This window comes from Cricetulus griseus, chromosome X, assembly GCF_003668045.3.
Source record: "Cricetulus griseus strain 17A/GY chromosome X, alternate assembly CriGri-PICRH-1.0, whole genome shotgun sequence".
Lineage (NCBI taxonomy): Eukaryota > Metazoa > Chordata > Mammalia > Rodentia > Cricetidae > Cricetulus > Cricetulus griseus.
In genome coordinates this window covers 75,695,424-75,713,843 of record NC_048604.1, presented here as the reverse complement: position 1 = coordinate 75,713,843, position 18,420 = coordinate 75,695,424, and the positions used below count along the sequence as shown (strand labels likewise).

Sequence of the window (18,420 nt, the reverse complement as noted above, 5' to 3'; positions counted from 1 at the left end):
CTCTTGAGAAGATTGGGTCTTGGTAGAGAAGTAGGGATGAAACTTAAAACCAAGATACACATTTTTTGCACCCATCATTCTGAGATTTAGCATTTTTAGATGTAGGAAGAGTCAGAAGTGCCTGTTCATGCAGCTAATGTTTCATATAAGGAAGAAAATATAAAGGAATGTGGCTCAGAGTCTCACACTGAAGGGAATATTAATACACAAGATTTTCTTTGGTTTAGTGGAAATATATTAGACATTAAAAATTATTTCATGGCTGGGGGTATAGTTTAGTAGAAGAGAACTAGCCTAGCCTCTGTGGCCTTGAGTTTGATCACTAGGGCTTGCATAAAAACTTAATTTTTAGACTATAGCCAGTTTTAGTAAATATTTAAAATTACAAATTTTGAGTTAAATCTAATAAATTGTAGTGAAATGCATGGTAATATTACAAGTTTATTTTACTTCCCAAATTACAAGTAGTATGAACAAGTAGTAGTACCTTTAAAATTTGCTTATTTAACCTTGGTGATGGTGGCGCGCACCTTTAACCTTAGCATTCGGGAGGCAGAGGCAGGTGGATCCCTGAGTTTGAGACCAGTTTGGTCTATAATGTGAGTTCCAGGACAGTTGGGGCTACAGGCAGAGAGACCCTGTCTCGAAAAACTAAAAAAAAAAAAAATTCCATATTGAATAAATGGATTGTATATTTTTCACATTCAAGGAAAACAAATACAAACCATTTTTTCATTTTAAATAATATTTTGGATTGTATAATATTTTGAGAAACAGAATTTTTGCTGTGTCATATTTCTTTTTTCTCCATTTATTTAAATTAGAAATAAGATTGTTTTACATGTCAATCCCAGTTCCCTCTTCCTCCCCTCCTCCCCTGCCCCCTGTGTCATATTTCTTCCTTCCCTAACTGTATGCATATATGTGTGCACACAAATTAAATTGAAAGATTTTGAGGAGGAAGTGGCCCAACTAAGAATTCAGACTACTATTTTATTTTTATTTTTTGGTTTTGGTTTTTGTTTTTTTCGAGACGGCTTCTCTGTGTAACAGCCCTAACTGTCCTGGAACTAGTTCTGTAGACCAGGCTGGCCTCGAACTCACAGAGATCCGCCTGCCTCTGCTTCCCAAGTGCTGTGATTAAAGGCGTGTGCCACCAACGCCTGACACAGACTACTGTTTTTAAGAAATAATATGTATGCCCTAGGATTTTATTTTAAAACAAATGACACTTTTATACATTCTTAATGTATGAAAGTAGGAAAAGTGATAATCTTTCCAAGTGTTAAAACAAGGGAGCTTTTTATGTTTATTAAAGGAGAAGAAGGAAAGTAATTCAAAACATGAAAGATGTGTCATTCTTTCTATATTTATCTTTTGAGAGCACCTGATATACAGATGGCTAAGCTGTTACATGAGGAATGAATGATGGGAGAAATGCCATTTTTATGAAAAAACAGTCCCTTTTGATTTGGGGTAGCTCTCTTCATAATACACTTTCAAGGATTTCTTTCATGTGGTTTCACTGCTATGCTTTTTTAAAAAGTAGACTTCATGTGTGTATAAAATTACTTAGGCCAAGATTTGGTAGAGACATTAGTTCTACCTCCACAGTGCAAGAAGAAATTGGTTAGCTGGGCGTTGGTGGCGCACGCCTTTAATCCCAGCACTCGGGAGGGAGAGGCATGTGGATCTCTGTGAGTTCGAGACCAGCCTGGTCTACAAGAGCTAGTTCTGGGACAGGGGACAGCCTCCAAAGCCACAGACAAACCCTGTCTCGAAAAACCAAAAAAAAAAAAAAAAAAAAAAAAAAGAAGAAGAAGAAATTGGTTGTACTTATTGATACTGAGTAATTTTAGAAAAAGCACAGCAGTAAGAAGCTTCAGGAAAAGAGCGAAGCAGATCTAGAATGTACCTTGGCCTAAAGAAATTGGAACTAAATTTCTTTGGTTGGAAGATTTTTGAATTAGCTGTTTCTAAGGGCACAAATTCCATTATTGGAGGCTTAGAGGTAGAACAGTTTGATTGGACTTGAACATAGAATTGCAGTGAGTCTTGTAAGCTCTTTAGAACCTAGGTTTCAAAGGAGAACAACATAATAAATGGGGAAAGAGGACAAAGGAACTAGAAAATAGGGTATAAAATGGAAGACTGGAAAATGATTACCAGAGCAGGTAAGCTTGGCCAGTTCGATGAGATCTGTAAGAGCCAGGGTTAGAATGTGGAAGGGGATGTCAGATCATCTAGCCTAGTCTTCTGAGACACTGGAATCCCTATCTACCATAGCCTATCCTTATCCCTATCCTGCTGGTAGCCACAACTGAACTGCCTCCAGTGGCAGAGGGCTTGTTGACTCCAGAGATCCAGTTGTCTTGGTTTGGGGCTAATAGTTAGCTTTTTTACTGAGTATTACAAAAAGGGGCTATGACTCTTGTGAAAAAAGCATATTCTGACCCCAATAGAATCAAAATGGGTAGTTCCAAGGAACTCGCTCGTAGTTGTGTGTTGAACATATATGCAGACCTCCCCCATATGTGCTTCCAGCTGTAAAACAGCTGATTTTTATTCTTCGGGAATATATTTGTTCTTTGGTTTTTCTCATTTAACACTTTGAACATCTGTCAGTAGATTTGGGGTTCATTTCATATGCCATATACAATCATTAAAAATAATGATATGTACCATAGTTCATTCAACTAAATTTTTTCTTTGAGATAGTGTCTCTGGTTGGCCTGGAATATGTTATGTATATCTGCAACTCACAGATATCCATTTACCTCTGCCTCCCAAGTGCTGGGATTAAAGGCAGGTGCCATCTGAGGCATTGTTTGTTAATATATTAAGTAGTTCATGGGTAAATTTCACTTTTTCTTCTACTTTTGTTTAACATCTGGTACTTTGTATAAAGTTTTAGCATTTTACTGCATTCTTACAGTTTCATTCCACTCTTTATAATACTTGCTCTAAGAGTTTGTTTTTTTAACATCTGAATTCCAGATAACTCTGTGCACCACATCAGGCTATTTTCTTTTTTCTCTTCTCAGTGTGTTTTGCAATTAAGGAGTTAGTATTATACTTCAGAGAACCCCCAAGCCTCCCTAAGCTTCCTTGCAAAGTTCTGATTTTCTTTTGAAACACTTGAAAGTTGCCTGTCTAGGATGTGAAGCCTTTTCCTTTCGCAATCTCTGAACAAGGCTGCCTTCTGTAAAGAAGTATTAGTATATCATGTTTCTACTAGAGGGTTACGTCCAGAATAGGTTCCTCTCGTTTCTGCCTTACTCTACAAACTAACTTTTAATGTAACAATTGATTACTTTTATACATGGGCACAAGACAGACACCAAACTAAATCCTTTGCACATGGGCTATCTCAGTCATCTCCTGCCACAAAGTTAAGAAGCACGGGTGCTATTGTTACGTCAATAATAACAGATGAGGTAACAAGATTAAAAGTCAAAAGTGGTGGAGAGATGGCTCAGTGGTTAAGGGCACTGGCTGCTTTTCCAGAGGACCTGGGTTTAATTCCCAGTACCCACATGGCAGCTTATAATTGTCTATAACTCCAGTTCCAGGGGAGCTGACACCCTCACACAGACATATATGCAGGCTTAACACCAATGCACATTTAAAAAAAAAAGGTTTAAGGTTGTACAGCTAATGTGTTTCCAAATCAGAAATTTTCTAGATGAGATTCCTAAGCTCTATGCTGGATTGCTTGACAAGATGTTTAATTACTATACCAGACAAAATCCTATTATTTGGAAATTTGTGTGGCACCCAGATCACTGGTTGTGCACATTAGACACTTAAATATGTAATTTGAGGTTTGTGGTCCCTGTTAATGTAGTTTTTTTCCTCCCTCCCTCCCTTCCTCCCTCCCTCCCTCCCTCCCTCTGTCCCCCTTCCTCCTTTCCTTCCCTCCTTCCCACCCTTTCCTTTCTCTTTCAAGATAGGTTTCATGTAGTTCAGGCTGGCATCCATCTTCCTATGTAAAGATGACCTTAAACTCCTTATCTTTCTGACTGGTAGCATCACTATGATTAATTCTTGTTAATCATACATTAATTCTTGTTAAGTTCATGCTTACAGAGTATGGACTTTTAGTTCCAACACATCAATAAGAAAATGATAAAGTAATAAAGCACACTATTAGGCAATTATAGAAAAAGTGCATAGGAAAGGAAAATAGAAAAATACTTTTTTACTTATGAAATTTTAAACTACTATATCTGCCCCCTCCAACAAAAAACCTAAAACAAAACAAGATTTCACTAGGTAATCCAGGCTAGCTTCCACTCAGCAGCCTACTGTGGACTAGATTCCAGGCATTTGCCACCATGACTAGCTTTGATGGTTTTAACTTCTTTTTTCAGGGTGCTGGGAATCAAACCCAGGTCTTACATATGCTTGGCAAGTGCTCTACTATTGAGACCCATTTTAAAAATGGAAATAACTCCATTTTTATTTATAAATATAACAAGGGACCCAAATATTCATGAAATTCCAGAGACAATCACTATTAATATAAGTAAGCTTATATAAAATGTAATTAATTGGTATAGTGTTAGGGTACTGATCTTCAGAAAGTGAACAGAACATACTGTGAGAGTTTGGGATATGACTAAGTTGGTCGGATGCTTACCTGGCATTCAAGACCTGAGTTCAATCATCAGTACCAATAAAATAACTGCCTGATCAGGTGATAGTACACACCTTTAATACCAATCAGGAGGCAGAGACAGGTGGATCTCTCTGAGTTCAAGGACAGCCTGGTCTACAGAGTGAGTTGTAGGACAGCCAAAGCTGTCTTGGAAAAAAAGAACAAAAATAATAATAATATAAAAATAAATGAATATTCTGTGAGCATCTTTCCATGTTAATAAATAATCAGATATTATCCTTAGCTGCTGAACCATTATCCCATTATTTCTCCTAAGAGATTGAAGCTTTCTAAATATGTGAACTAAAGTAGTAAAGGATAGGGTCTTTTTCATATTTTCCTTTCTTGCAATAATTTGTTTATAGTTTTTATTTGCTGAATTCTTCACTTGTTTTACTAGAAAGAACTAAGCTGAATGTATAATCATGGTCATCCCAGTAGCTGATTTTTTATTTTGAGATAGACTTTCATGTAGTCCAGGCTGGCTTCAAATTTGCAATGTAGTTAAAGATGTTCTTGCAGTTCTGATCCCCTGTCTCTGCCTCCCAGGTGCTAAACTTACAAGTATGCATGCACCAACATACCAGACATGACCGATAGTTTTTGTTAAGGACAGAGTTTTCTTTCTTTTGTTTTTTATTTCGGTTTTTTGAGACAGGCTTTCTCTGTGGCATTGGGGGCTGTCCTGGAACTAGCTCTTGTAGACCAGGAGTCCAGACTGGTCTTGAACTCCAGCCTCTGCCTCCCGAGTGCTGGTATTAAAGGTGTGTGCCAACACCGCCCAGTAGAGTTTTGTTTTGTTTTTTTTTTCCTTTGAGAAAAGCCATTAGGTTCAATCTCTTGCTAGGATTTTTTTCCTTTTTTTTAAAAAAGATTTAAATTAGAAACATGCTTGTTTTACATGTCAACCTCCTCCCCTACACCCCACCAACCTCCTATCCCATCCCCTTTCTGCTCCACAGGGAGGGTGAGGCCGTCCATGGTGGATCTTCAAAGTCTGTCATATCATTTGGAGCAGGGCCTAGGCCCTTCCCCATGTGTCTAGGCTGAGAGAGTAGCCCTCTATGTGGAGAGGGCTCCCAAAGTCCACTTGTGTACTAGGGATAAATACTGATCCACTGCCAGAGGTCCCATAGATTTCCCAGGCCTCATAGCTGACACCCACATTCTGGGGGTCTGGATCAGTCCTATGCTGGTTTCCCAGCTATCAGTCTGGGGTCCTTGAGCTCCCCCCCTTTTTCAGGTCAGCTGTTTCTGTGGGTTTCTCCAGTCTGGTCTTGACCCCTTTGCTCATCACTCCTCACTCTCTGCAACCGGATTCCAGGAGTTCAGCTCAGTGTTTAGCTGTGGATCTCTGCTTCTGTGTACTTCTGTACCCCACTTTTTAACTGGATAATTTGGTGTTTTGGTGATTAGCTTCTTGAGTTCTTTGTATATTTTGGAATTAGCCCTCTGTCAGATAATGGGGTTGGTGAATATCTTTTCCCATCCTGTGGACTGCCGTTTTTGTCTTGTTAGCTGTGTCCTTTGCCTTACAGAAGCTTCTCATTTTCAGGATGACCCATTTTTAATGTTGATCTCTGTGTCTGTGCTACTGGTGTTATGTTCAGGAAATGGTCTCCTGTACCATTTCATTCAAGGGTACTTCCTACTTGCTCTTTTAAGAGGTTCAGTGTGGCTGGATTTATGTTGAGGTCTTTGATCCATTTGTACTTATGTTTTGTGCATGGTGATAGATAAGGATCTATCTGCAGTCTTCTACATGCCATTATCCAGTTGTACCAGCACCATTTGTTGAAGATGCTTTCGTTTTCCCATTGTATTACTTTAGTTTCTTTGCCAAAAAATCAGTTGTTTGTAGGTGTGTGGGTTAATATCAGGGTTTTCAATTCTATTCCATTGGTCTACCAGTCTATTTTTGTGCCAATACCAAGCAGTTTTCAGGACTATAGCTCTATAATAGAGCTTGAAATCAGAGATGGTGATGCCTCCAGAAATTCCTTTAGTGTACAGGGTTGTTTTGGCTATCTTGGGTATTTTGTTTTTCCATATAAAGTTGAGTATTATTCTTTCAAGGTATGTGAGGAATTGTGTCGTTATTTTGATGGGGATTGCGTTGAATCTGTTGATTGCTTTTGGCAAGATTGCCATTTTTACTATGTTCATCCTACCTATCCAAGAACATGGGAGATCTTTCCATTTTCTGTTGTCTTCTTTAATTTCTTTCTTTAAAGACTCAAAGTTCTTGCTATACAGGTCTTTCACTTGTTTGGTTAGCGTTACCCCAAGATATTTATGTTGTTTGTGGCATTTTCAAAGAGTGATGTTTCTCTGATTTCATTCTCAGCCCATTTATCTTCTTTAGATAGAAGGGCTACTGATTTTTTTTTTAATTCACCTTGTATCCTGCCACTTTTCTGGTAATGTTTATCAGTTGTAGGAGTTCCCTGGTAGAGTTTTTTGGGTCACTTATGTAAACTATCATATCATCTGCAAATAGTGAAAGTTTGACTTCTTCCTTTCCAATTTGTATCCCCTTTATCTCCTTTTGTTGTCTTACTGCTCTAGCTAGAACTTCAAGGACAATGTTGAAGAGGTATGGAGAGAGTGGAAGCCTTGTCTTGTCCCTGATTTTAGAGGAATTGCCTTGAGTTTCTGCCCATTTAGTTTGATGTTAGCTGTTGGTTTGGTGTATATTGCTTTTATTATGTTTAGGTATGTTCCTGTTATCCCTGATCTCTCCAAGACCTTTATCATGAAGGGATGTTGGATTTTGTCAAAGGCTTTTTCAGCATCTAGTGAGATGATCATGTGGTTTTTCTTTTTCAGTTTGTTTATGTGGTGGATTACATTGATGGATTTTCGTGTGTTGAACCATCCTTGCATTCCTGGGATGAAGCCTACTTGATCATAGTGGTTGATTTTTCTGATGTGTTCTTGGATTTGATTCACCAATATTTTGTTGAGTATTTTTGCATCGATGTTCATGAGGGATATTGGTCTGTAGTTCTCTTTTTTAGTTGTATCTTTGTGTGGCTTGGGTATCAAAGTGATTGTTTGGCAATGACCCTTCTGCTTCTATTGTGTGGAATACTTTTTTTTAAAAAAGATTTCTTTTGTTTATTATGTATACAGTGTTCTGCCTGCATGCCAGAACAGGGTACTTGTGTGGAATACTTTGAGGAGAATTGGTATTAGCTGTTCTTTGAATTTCTGGTAGAATTCTGCACTGAAGCCATCTGGCCCTGGGCTTTTTTTGGTTGGGAGACTTTTGATGACAGCTTCTATTAAGGGTTATAGGTCTGTTTAAATTGCTTATCTGTTCTTGATTTAATTTTGGTAAGTGATATCTATCCAGAAAATTGTCCATTTCCTTTAGATTTTCGAAGTTTGTGGGCTACAGGTTTTCAAAGTAAGACCTGATGATTCTCTGGATTTCCTCAGTGTCTGTTGTTATGTCCCCCCTTTCATTTCTGATTTTGTTAATTTGGATATTCTCTCTCTGCCATTCGGTAAGTTTGGATAAAGGTTTGTCTATCTTGATTTTCTCGAAGAATCAACTCTTTGCTATATTGATTCTTTGTATTGTTTTCCTAGTTTCTATTTTATTGATTTCAGCCCTCAATTTGATTATTTCCTGGTGTCTAGTCTTCTGGGGTGAGTTTGCTTCTTTTTGTTCTAGAACTTTCAGTTGTCCTGTTAATTCTCTAGTGTGACTATTCTCCAGTTTCTTCATGTGGGCACTTAGTGCTATGAACCTTCGTCTTAGCACTGCTTTCAAAGTGTCCCATAAGTTTGGGTTTGCTGTGTCTTCATTCTCATTGAATTCTAGGAAGTCTTTAACTTTTTTTTATTTCTTCCTTGACCTAGGAATGGTGCAGTTGTGCATTATTCAATTTCCATGAGTTTGTAGGGTTTCTGCAATGGTTGTTGTTGTTGAATTCTACCTTTAAAGCATGGTGGTCTGATAAGATACAGGGGATTATTCCAGTTTTTTTTGTACCTGTTGAAGTTTGCTATGTTGCTAAGTATGTGGTCGATTTTAAAGAAGGTTCCATGTGGTGCTGAAAAGAAGGTATTTTCTTTTTTGTTTGTATTGAATGTTCTATAGATGTCTGTTAAACCCAATTGGGTCATAACTTCTATTTGTTCCTTTGTTTCTTTGTTAAGTTTCTGTCTGGTGGTCCTGTCCAGTGGTGAGAGTGGGGTGTTGTAGTCTCCCACTATAAGTGTGTGAGGTTTTATGTGTTAATTGAATTTAAGTAATGTTTCTTTTACAAATGTGGATGCCTTTGTATTTGGGGCATAGATGTTCAGAATTGAGATTTCATCTTGATGGACTTTTCCTGTGATGAGTATGAAATGCCCTTCTTCATCTCTTTTGATTGATTTTAGTTTAAAGTCCAATTTGTTAGATATTATGATTGCTACCCCTGCTTGTTTCTTGGATTCATTTGATTGGAAAATCTTTTCCCAACCCTCAACTCTTAGGTACCTACCGTCTGTCTTTGAAGTTGAGGTATGTTTCTTGTATGCAGTAGAAGGATGGATTCTGTCTTCATATCCATTGTTGGCCTGCGTCTTTTTTTTAAAAAGATTTTATTTATTTATTATGTATACAACATTCTGCTTCCATGTATTTCTGCATACCAGAAGAGGGCACCAGATCTCATAACGGATTGTTGTGAGCCACCATGTGGTTGCTGGGAATTGAACTCAGGACCTCTGGAAGAGCAGTCAGTGTTCTTAACCTCTGAGCCATCTCTCCAGCCCTAGCCTGTGTCTTTTTATAGGCGAATTAAGACAATTAATATTGAGGGATATTAGTGAGCATTGATTGTTCATTCTTGTTTGTTTTGGATCTGTTGGTGGTGGTGTAATTGAGTGTAGATTTCCACCCCTTTTTCCTTTTGGCTGTTGGTAAAGTGGGATTATCTGTTGCCTATGTTTTTCTGGTTGTAGTTAACTTCCTTGGGTTGGAGTTTTCCTTCCAGAACTTTCTGTAGGGCTGGATTAGTGGATATATATTGTTTAAATCTGGTTTTGTCATGGAATATCTTGTTTTCTCCAACTATATTGACTGAAAGCTTTGCTGGGTATAGTAGTCTGGGTTGGCATCCATGCTCCCTTATTGTTTGCCAGATATCTATTCCAGGACCTTCTTGCTTTCAGAGTTCCATGGAGACATCAGGTGTAATTCTGATAGGTTTGCCTTTATATGTTACTTGACCTTTTTTTCTTAGCTGCTCTTAATATTCTTTCTTTATTTGTATGTTTGGGGTTTTGATTATGTGGTTAGGGGACTTTTTGTGGTCCACTCTATTTGGTATTCTGTAAGCTTCTTGTACTTTCATTGGCATGTCTTTCTTTAGGTTGGGAAATTTTTCTTCTATGGTTTTGTTGAATATGTTTTCTGTACCTTTGAATTGGGCTTCTTCACCTTCTTCTATACCTATTATTCTTAGGTTTGGTCTTTTCACGGTGCCCCATATTTCCTCAATATTTTGTGTTAGGGACTTGTTGGATTTAAAATTTTCTTTGGTCAAAAAAAAAAAAAAGATTTTCTTTGGTCAATGGATCTTTTCTCCTAGTGTATCTTCAATGCCTGAGATTCTCTCTTCCACCTCTTGTATTCTGTTGGTTATGCTTGGATCTGTAGTTCCTGATCATTTACCCAACTTTTCTATTTACAGCATTTCCTCAGTTTGTGTTTTCTTTATTGTCTCTATTTCAGTTTTCAGGACTTGTACTGTTTGAATTGTTTCTTGCAATTTTTGGTTTGTCTTTTCCTCCATTTCTTGATTTCCATTGTTTTGTTTGTTTTTTCTTCCATCTCTTTAAAGGATTTTCCCATTTCCTCTTTTAGGGTCTCTATCATCTTCATGAAGTTGTTTTATGGTCATTCTCTTCTGCTTCATCTGCATCGGGATGTTCAGGTCTTGCTGGTGTAGAGTCCCTAGACTCTGGTGGTGTTGTTTTTTCTGTTGTTGGATGTGTTCTTATATTGTTGTCTTCCTATCCCTTCTTCCAGTGGGTGCAGGTGAGGTCTCTTTGTCTCTGGTGGGTAGGGGTCTAAGGTTCCTTTCTGGTGGGTGCAAGCAGGTCCAATACTCTGATGGGTTTCAAGGTGGGTGCAGGTGGGTCTGAGACACTTGCTACTTTCCCCTGAGTGCAGGTGGGACTAGCACAGGGATGTCAGCAGGCTCTGGGTAGCTTGGCCTGCTGGGGGCGAGTCAACCTGCCTGCAGTCCCCAGGCCAGGAAATCCCAAAGAGGGCAAGCAGAAGTTGGGCCTGAGAAAGGGGCCCAAGCTCACCTCTTCCTTGAGTGGGGGTAGGACTTCTTGCTAGGATTTTTATCTTACTATTTATTCGAGACAGGGTTTTTATGTGTGGCTTTGGCTGTGGTGGAACTCACTCTGTAGACCAGGCTGACCTCAAACTCACACAGATCCACTTGCCTTTGTGCTGGGATTTAAAGCATGTACCACCACTGCCCAGCTATCTAGGTTTATTATTATTATTATCATTATTATTATTAATGAACATACTATTTTAAGATTTTTCTAAAGCCTAATAGAAGCTGAATTCCTAAAATACTGGAAAGTATATGAACTTTAAAGTTGTCTTCAGATCCTGGATCTACCAGTTTTATTTATGTAAATAAGTTAAGTGAGTAAGTAAGTCACTTAATATTCTAAGCCTCAATTTTCTTAGCAAGAAATCGGAATTGTTACTGTTCTCTCACAGTGGAATAATTTTAACAAGATCTACACATGTGAAGTGCCCAACACAGCTATTGTTTTCCATCTTCTGGATATAGACAAGATGTTCTACCTTTGCTAGTTTAATGAAGCCAATGGAGGGAACCTCCATATCAACATGAGGTCTTATTTGCATAAATGAAATACCTGGAATTAAAAAGGAAATCAATTATATTGAATACAGTAAAGAAAATATTTAACTTTTATAGCTTATTATATCTGATATCTTTTTTACTTATCTGGAAGAATTAATGACAGCTATATGAGAAAAAGCTCATATAGCTGCTTTTGCCTTTTTCTTGAGCTATCTTTTTGGATTTCCAACAAGACCCCTAGAAGTTTCCTCCTTCACACTGCCACCAATATTTCTGCTAGGAAATTGAATACCTCTTCCAAAACCTAGCTGCTTTCCTTGTATTGATAATCCACCATTCATGTAATGCCTCGACTTTAAATCTACAAATCACATTAAAGTGCTTACTTTTCTACTCTGTTTGGTTCAAATTATACACAGCCATTTGTAGAATTGTTGCCAGTGCTGAAGAAGGTACCCAGGGGCTTGCCACATGATAGACAAGTACTCTACTAGTTAGCTACATCTCTAGCCCTTAACTGAGAGATTTTCTCTATCTCCATAGTGTTTCATTTCTCCTGTTCAGATTTCAGATCCTCTTACTGAATCCTTGTCATTAAAAGCAGGCTTTTCCCCCAGATGATTTCCAGCATCCTCTCTTACAAAGTATTTCTTGGGTATTTCAGGTTGGTATTTAGTAATTGAAAACATACATAAATTGGCCAAGAGAACCAGTTGACAGTTCTGAAGTAGTACAGCACACATCTGTATAGTAGCACTTGGATATCAAACCAACCTAAAATACCCAAGAAATAACTTTGTAAAAGAGGATGCTGGACATCAGTGGAAAAAACCGTTTTTTTTTTTTCAGGTAAATGTGAATGCTCTTTATTTTGAAAGATAAACCTGGATAAAGTACATCCTTTATCCATCAATATGACTACACCATACGAGTACTCTTTTTAAGTTTTCACTATGCTGCAACTTGGGAAAACCAAAAAGTGACTTCAATTCTCAGAAATAAAGTTGGAGCCACAGTTGAGAGATAATGTTCATCCTGTCCTTTTTCTCCATTGCCCTGCACTGATGACAAAAAAAAAAACACTAAAAACATGGCAGAACAAATTATCTTCTAAAAATCTGTCATAATAGATGAAGAGGAAGAGAACTTGGGGCATGAATGAAAGCAATGAGTGTTCCCCACCTTGAAGGAATCTGGCATGTCTGAAAACAACTCAGAAGGCATTCCAGTACATCTTCAGGCCACTGCAGTGCCTTTAGACTGGCCAACAAGTATACTCAGTGCAGAAGTGTCTGAATACTGTCACTGATGAAAAACCGTTTTTTTAATCATTTTTTAATTTGAATTAGAAACAAGATTGTTTTACATGACAATCCCAGTTCCCTCTCCCTCCCCTCCTCCCCTACCACCCCCACCAACTAAAACCCTACCTATCACATATCCTTTCTTCTATTCTTCCCCTGACTCAACCTTTCTGCTCCCTCATGACCTCTTCATCCTTCTCTTCTTCCCTTATCATTCTTGTAGCTCCCTCCCCCCCTCTTCCGTGCTCTCAGTTTGCTCAGGGGATCTTGACCCTTTCCCCTTCTCCAGGGCACCATGTATGTCTCTCTTAGGGTCCTCCTTGTTTCCTAGCTTCTCTGGCAGTGTGGATTGTAGGCTGGTAATCCTTTACTCTATGTCTAAAATCCACATATGAGTGAGTATATACCATGTTTGTCTAAAGAAAACCGTTTTTAATGACAAAGATGCAATAGAGGATCTTTGAGGAAATAAGCCACTTATTACACTTACCTTTATATCTACCATTAGTGCTTAGTATAGCACTTAAAAGCGCTTCCTAAGATCTTGATAGTAGTCATCTTAACGTAGTATTTCCAAAACCAGAAAGGAACAGTTGACATACTATTTTGCTGAATTGTTACTATATGAGTTGTTGATGTCATACTAAGTGTTTATGTCAAATAACTACTGGGAATTATGTATGTATGTATGTATGTATGTGTGTATGTATGTATGTAAAGTTTTCACTAGCTCACTACCATAAGTGTCCAGATTCACTTGAGGTTGTCTTATGGTATATATTATCATTGCTTAAGAAAACTGCAAATGTGGCTTTTTTTCTACTATGAAGCCCTATTTTTGACCTGATCCCCACTTGTAACCTAGTGTCTAACATATCATAGTGTCTGATGATAGACTTTTTCATAAATCCTGTTCTATTTAAAAATTAACTTGTACCTCAAATGGAGTGTGTTTACTTGTTTTCCTTTGTTTTTTTGAGACAGAGTTTCTCTGTGTAACAGCTCTGGCTGTCCTGGAACTCTGTTTGTAGACCAGGCTGGCCTTGAACTCACACAATTTGCCTGCCTCTGTTTCTAAAGGTGTGTGCTGCTGTTGGTGCTGCCACCACTGATGCCACCACCACCAGTTGGCTGAGAGTGTTTAATTTTAAAGGCTTGGGAACATATATATGTGATTATAAATACAAGTTACAAAAACAAATACAATGAAAAGCTTTGTAGAAAACTAAATAATTTTGTCAGGAAAATCAGTTTTAGCAAAGGAGTCTTAAAGTAATATCTTGATCATCTTAGTAAGCATTGATAGTTTGTTTTACATTTATGCTTTATCTTTTCATTAAATTCTTTCACTTGTATTTCTAGGTTAAAACATCAGAATTTTATAGATACTCTCGACAGCTGCGCTATGAAGTTGACCAAGCACTGAGTTACTTCCAGAACATTCACCAACAGCCCCTGATAGACATGAAATCAAGCCGTATTCGTTCTGCCAAACCCCAAACTACAGTATTCCGAGGAATGATTGGACATAGCATGGTTAATAGTAAAATACTTCTTCTAAAGAAACCAAGAGTCTGGTGGGAACTCGAGGGCCCCCAAGTACCTCTACGGCCAGACTGCCTTGCTATTGTCAATAATTTTGTGTTCCTGTTAGGTGGAGAAGAACTAGGCCCAGATGGCGAGTTCCATGCCTCTTCGAAAGTGTTCAGGTATGATCCAAGACAAAATTCTTGGCTGCGCATGGCAGACATGTCTGTACCCCGTTCGGAATTTGCTGTTGGTGTTATTGGGAAGTTTATTTATGCTGTGGCAGGCAGAACAAGAGATGAAACTTTCTACTCAACAGAGAGATATGATATCATTAATGATAAATGGGAATTTGTAGATCCTTATCCAGTCAACAAATATGGACATGAGGGGACAGTGCTCAATAATAAGTTGTTTATCACTGGAGGAATCACTTCATCTTCCACATCTAAACAAGTGTGTGTGTTTGACCCCAGTAAGGAAGGAACCATAGAACAGCGGACCAGAAGAACTCAAGTAGTCACCAACTGCTGGGAGAATAAGAGCAAGATGAATTATGCCAGATGCTTTCACAAGATGATATCTTACAATGGCAAGCTGTATGTCTTCGGTGGTGTCTGTGTGATCTTGAGGGCCTCTTTTGAATCTCAGGGCTGCCCTTCCACAGAGGTGTACAACCCAGATACTGATCAGTGGACCATCTTGGCATCGATGCCAATTGGTAGAAGTGGCCATGGTGTGACTGTACTGGACAAACAGATAATGGTCCTTGGAGGCCTTTGTTATAATGGTCATTACAGTGATTCTATTCTCACCTTTGACCCAGATGAAAATAAGTGGAAAGAAGATGAATACCCTCGGATGCCCTGCAAGCTAGATGGTTTACAAGTATGCAACCTACATTTTCCGGACTATGTACTGGATGAGGTTAGGCGTTGCAACTGATGAAATCTTCCTCCCTGAAAAAGAAAAAAAAAGGCAAATAAAGCATTTGTGATAAAGTAGTTTAAAAGCATAAAGAAAAACCTCACCAGTTTTATTATCAAAGCCATTGGTCTAATATTGTAAGTTGTCATTCTGTGCTAGCATCTTTCTTTTCCTTTCAGTGGCCTCAAACTCATGCAATAAGTTCATTTAAAGCGCTAGCTCTTGAAACTACTTCCAAAAGCAGTTTATACACTGCTCTGCTTACCTGGGAAGTTGATTTTCTGCTTTAAACATTTCTTTTAGATGTTAGTGTAGGATTTGTGCATCTTCTAAGAGAAGACCCAGTAAGTGTCACTGGATGTGATTTCAGTCCCTCTATCTGAACTCTTTGGAGATTCTTTAGTCCACTATATGTTTTGGTTTATTATTTAAAAGTATAAAACTGTTGACCTTTTTGCATGGCTTTTTGCTGAAAGTGCAAACATTTAAATTTTCTACAAAAGTTTTTTATATCAGAACACTATTTCTAAGCTGCCTTCTCTTATCTGCATTGTGTTAGTGAAAGCATATCCATACTCACATACATCCTATAAATATATAAGGCACATCCCTTTTATGCGTGGTTAGGATTCTATATTTTTAAGCTAGTGCACTTGCACATACAGTTCGCCATACTTGTTGAAATTTAGATGTAATGTCTTTAACGTATTAATGTTTTTAGAAAGTTAAAATAACTGGAGTACTCATTCGGTATCAAAGTAGTCTTTCTTCACTCTATACTGGTTCAGTAAAATTTGCACTCATATTTCTGAATCATGTATGGATTAAAAAAGGTAATGTTTTACATTTTGTTTTCAAAGCTAACTATTAATATTTCGTATCAATGTATGTTTTTTTTCTTGTTTGAAAATGTTTTTCTTTGCAGTCTGTTTAATGTTGGTTACCCTGTTTTAGTGATAATCAGAGTGGTCTGTGTCAAGCTCTGACCCTGCAGCATGTAAGCACTTTTAAAGAAAAGTTAGGTAATGCCATACTAAGTAAAATCTCCTTAAAAGTAAGTGCAAGTCCCATTGTTTCTGTTCAGTAAGGCTGTGTAGGTGATGAACAGGTGGCAGCAACTCTTACACAATTTGAGTTCAATTTTGACTGAGAGGTGAGAAATGAGCTATGATGTTACTGGTTATATCTGCTTGATCAGTTTGTACAAAGTATTCAGTGGCACTACAGAGATATGTCAACCCTCCAGGTCTTTTTAGTTTCTGGAAGCTACTAGCATGAAGGATAGTCACCAGAAAGTTTGGAATGACTCTTGAATAGCTATTTTAAAGGCATTTATAATAAATAGTTTAGGCTTAACTGCACATTTCAACTCTTCAAATGCGAAGGAAGAAAATTTAGCTGACAAAATTGAGTAGTCTGTGAGTGGGTCATTCAAATTGATGCCATTTTCTCATGAGCAGTCTGTATCTGATTAAATCTTGCACTGGCATAGCTTGCCAGATCTGTGGATTTTGGTGCAATATTGCAATGCCTTCTATATGGCTGCTGTTATATAAATATTCTAGTTACTTTGTTTTATTTTATTTTTGCTGCTGGCACCATTGAACATAAAATTGAAGTGTGAAATAATGGAAATGTGAAGATTTTGTTTTCTTCTCCCCCTTACCCCATGCCGCGGTTCATAGTGTGAATAAGGCCTGTTTTTTCAAAACTGTAAACCCAGAGGTGTTTGAGTTTTAGAAAGTGTCAGGTACACTTTCTAAAGAAAACCTTTTCTTTTTCTTTTAGGAATCAAAATAGTAGCTTCTTTTGTCTGTGATCCTTCCATTTACATTAAGTAGCCTTTCATTTAGTTCTGATTTCTGAAAATAAAATTTGATATTTGAGTTTTCCTTAGAATGTGGGTAAAGGGTTTTTTTTTTAATTTCAAAAAAAAGTTTAATTATTTTGCTTTTGGAAACTATAAATTAGGTTAGCCATCTAATTTTTTCTAATAGAAGTTTATACGTGTTTCTTTAAAGAAAATAATGTCTTCGTTATTTTTCTTGATATCTTTTGTTGGAAATAACCAAGAAAAGGATATCAGACAGGGTAACCATATCAAAGGCTTTACACTCCAGTGGCAGTTCTTAATTGCTTTGACACAACATCAGTGAATATTCTTGTTCTTCCATTTTGAAGATACAAGGCCAAGGTCAACGATTGTCTCAGAAAATTCATGAAATCGTAACTTGAACTAATTCTGGGTTCAGCTTCACGTAAGTCATGTCTGACTATATTCTTAGCAGTAATCTGTTTTGAGCTTTAAGACTAGTTGCTATTGCTTGGGTTTTGAATGTATGAGGAAACTGTAGTTCTAATTTAGATTATAAATCCACAAATAACTTACATTCCCTTTTAAAATTATGGTTTAATAGCTGCAAGAGATTTATTTTTGTTATACTAAACTATGAAAAATTTTTCATAGAGTTTTCAAGCTTTTCTGTGCTTCATTTGGAACCACTTTGCCTATATGCATTGTATATGAACAAGAGTGTCATCCTGAGAAAAACTCAGTAAGTGGTTTGAAGCTATATGGTTTAACTGTTAGAATCTTTAAATGTGTCATCTTCCACTTTACATTTTAAGTACTAGACTTCACAAAAAATAGCCAATTTTCTTTAATTGCATTTTAGTTGGCACCACTTATTTTCTTACATGTCTTTGACATTCTAAGTTATGATATTAAAGAAAATCCTTGCACTACAGCCTTTTCATAAAATACAAGATTCTCATGTTGAAGGTTTTGTATTAGAAGAAATGCTACTGGTTAAGGTAAAGCATTATAAAATGGTTAACTTTGCTTGATAGCGTTTTCTGTGTTCTCATTGCTCTACCTTGTGTGAGTGTTACTCTAATTGTGAATTACTTACTGAGCCCTTTTCGCATCTTTTTTAAAGCAGCACCTTTGGACACCTCATTCTGGGAAGCTTGCTTGAGTCACAGTAAAGGACACACACACTTGTGTGGGGAAGAAGTGGTAAAATGGAGAGTTTTGTCTTAATTACATGAAACTAAGCTTTAAAATATTTTATAACAAATTATTTGAGCTGCATAATCTAAACATGTCAAACGTTTTGTGGGACTATTTTTATATATGTATATG

At 37.4% G+C, this 18,420-nt stretch overlaps 1 protein-coding gene across 6 annotated transcripts in view; it reads left to right on the top strand.

The window, feature by feature from the left end:
• Klhl15 (kelch like family member 15) overlaps nucleotides 1–18,122 on the top strand; it is a 49,114-nt gene extending 30,992 nt beyond the window's left edge. For all 6 annotated transcript variants that reach the window (XM_035450275.1, XM_035450274.1, XM_027431858.2 and 3 more), the window contains one exon: nucleotides 14,184–18,122. In XM_035450275.1, coding sequence (XP_035306166.1) covers nucleotides 14,184–15,293 — 1,110 coding nt within the window. In that variant the 3' untranslated portion in view covers nucleotides 15,294–18,122. The remainder of the gene's footprint in view (nucleotides 1–14,183) is intronic.
• The last annotated feature ends 298 nt before the right edge of the window (nucleotides 18,123–18,420 follow it).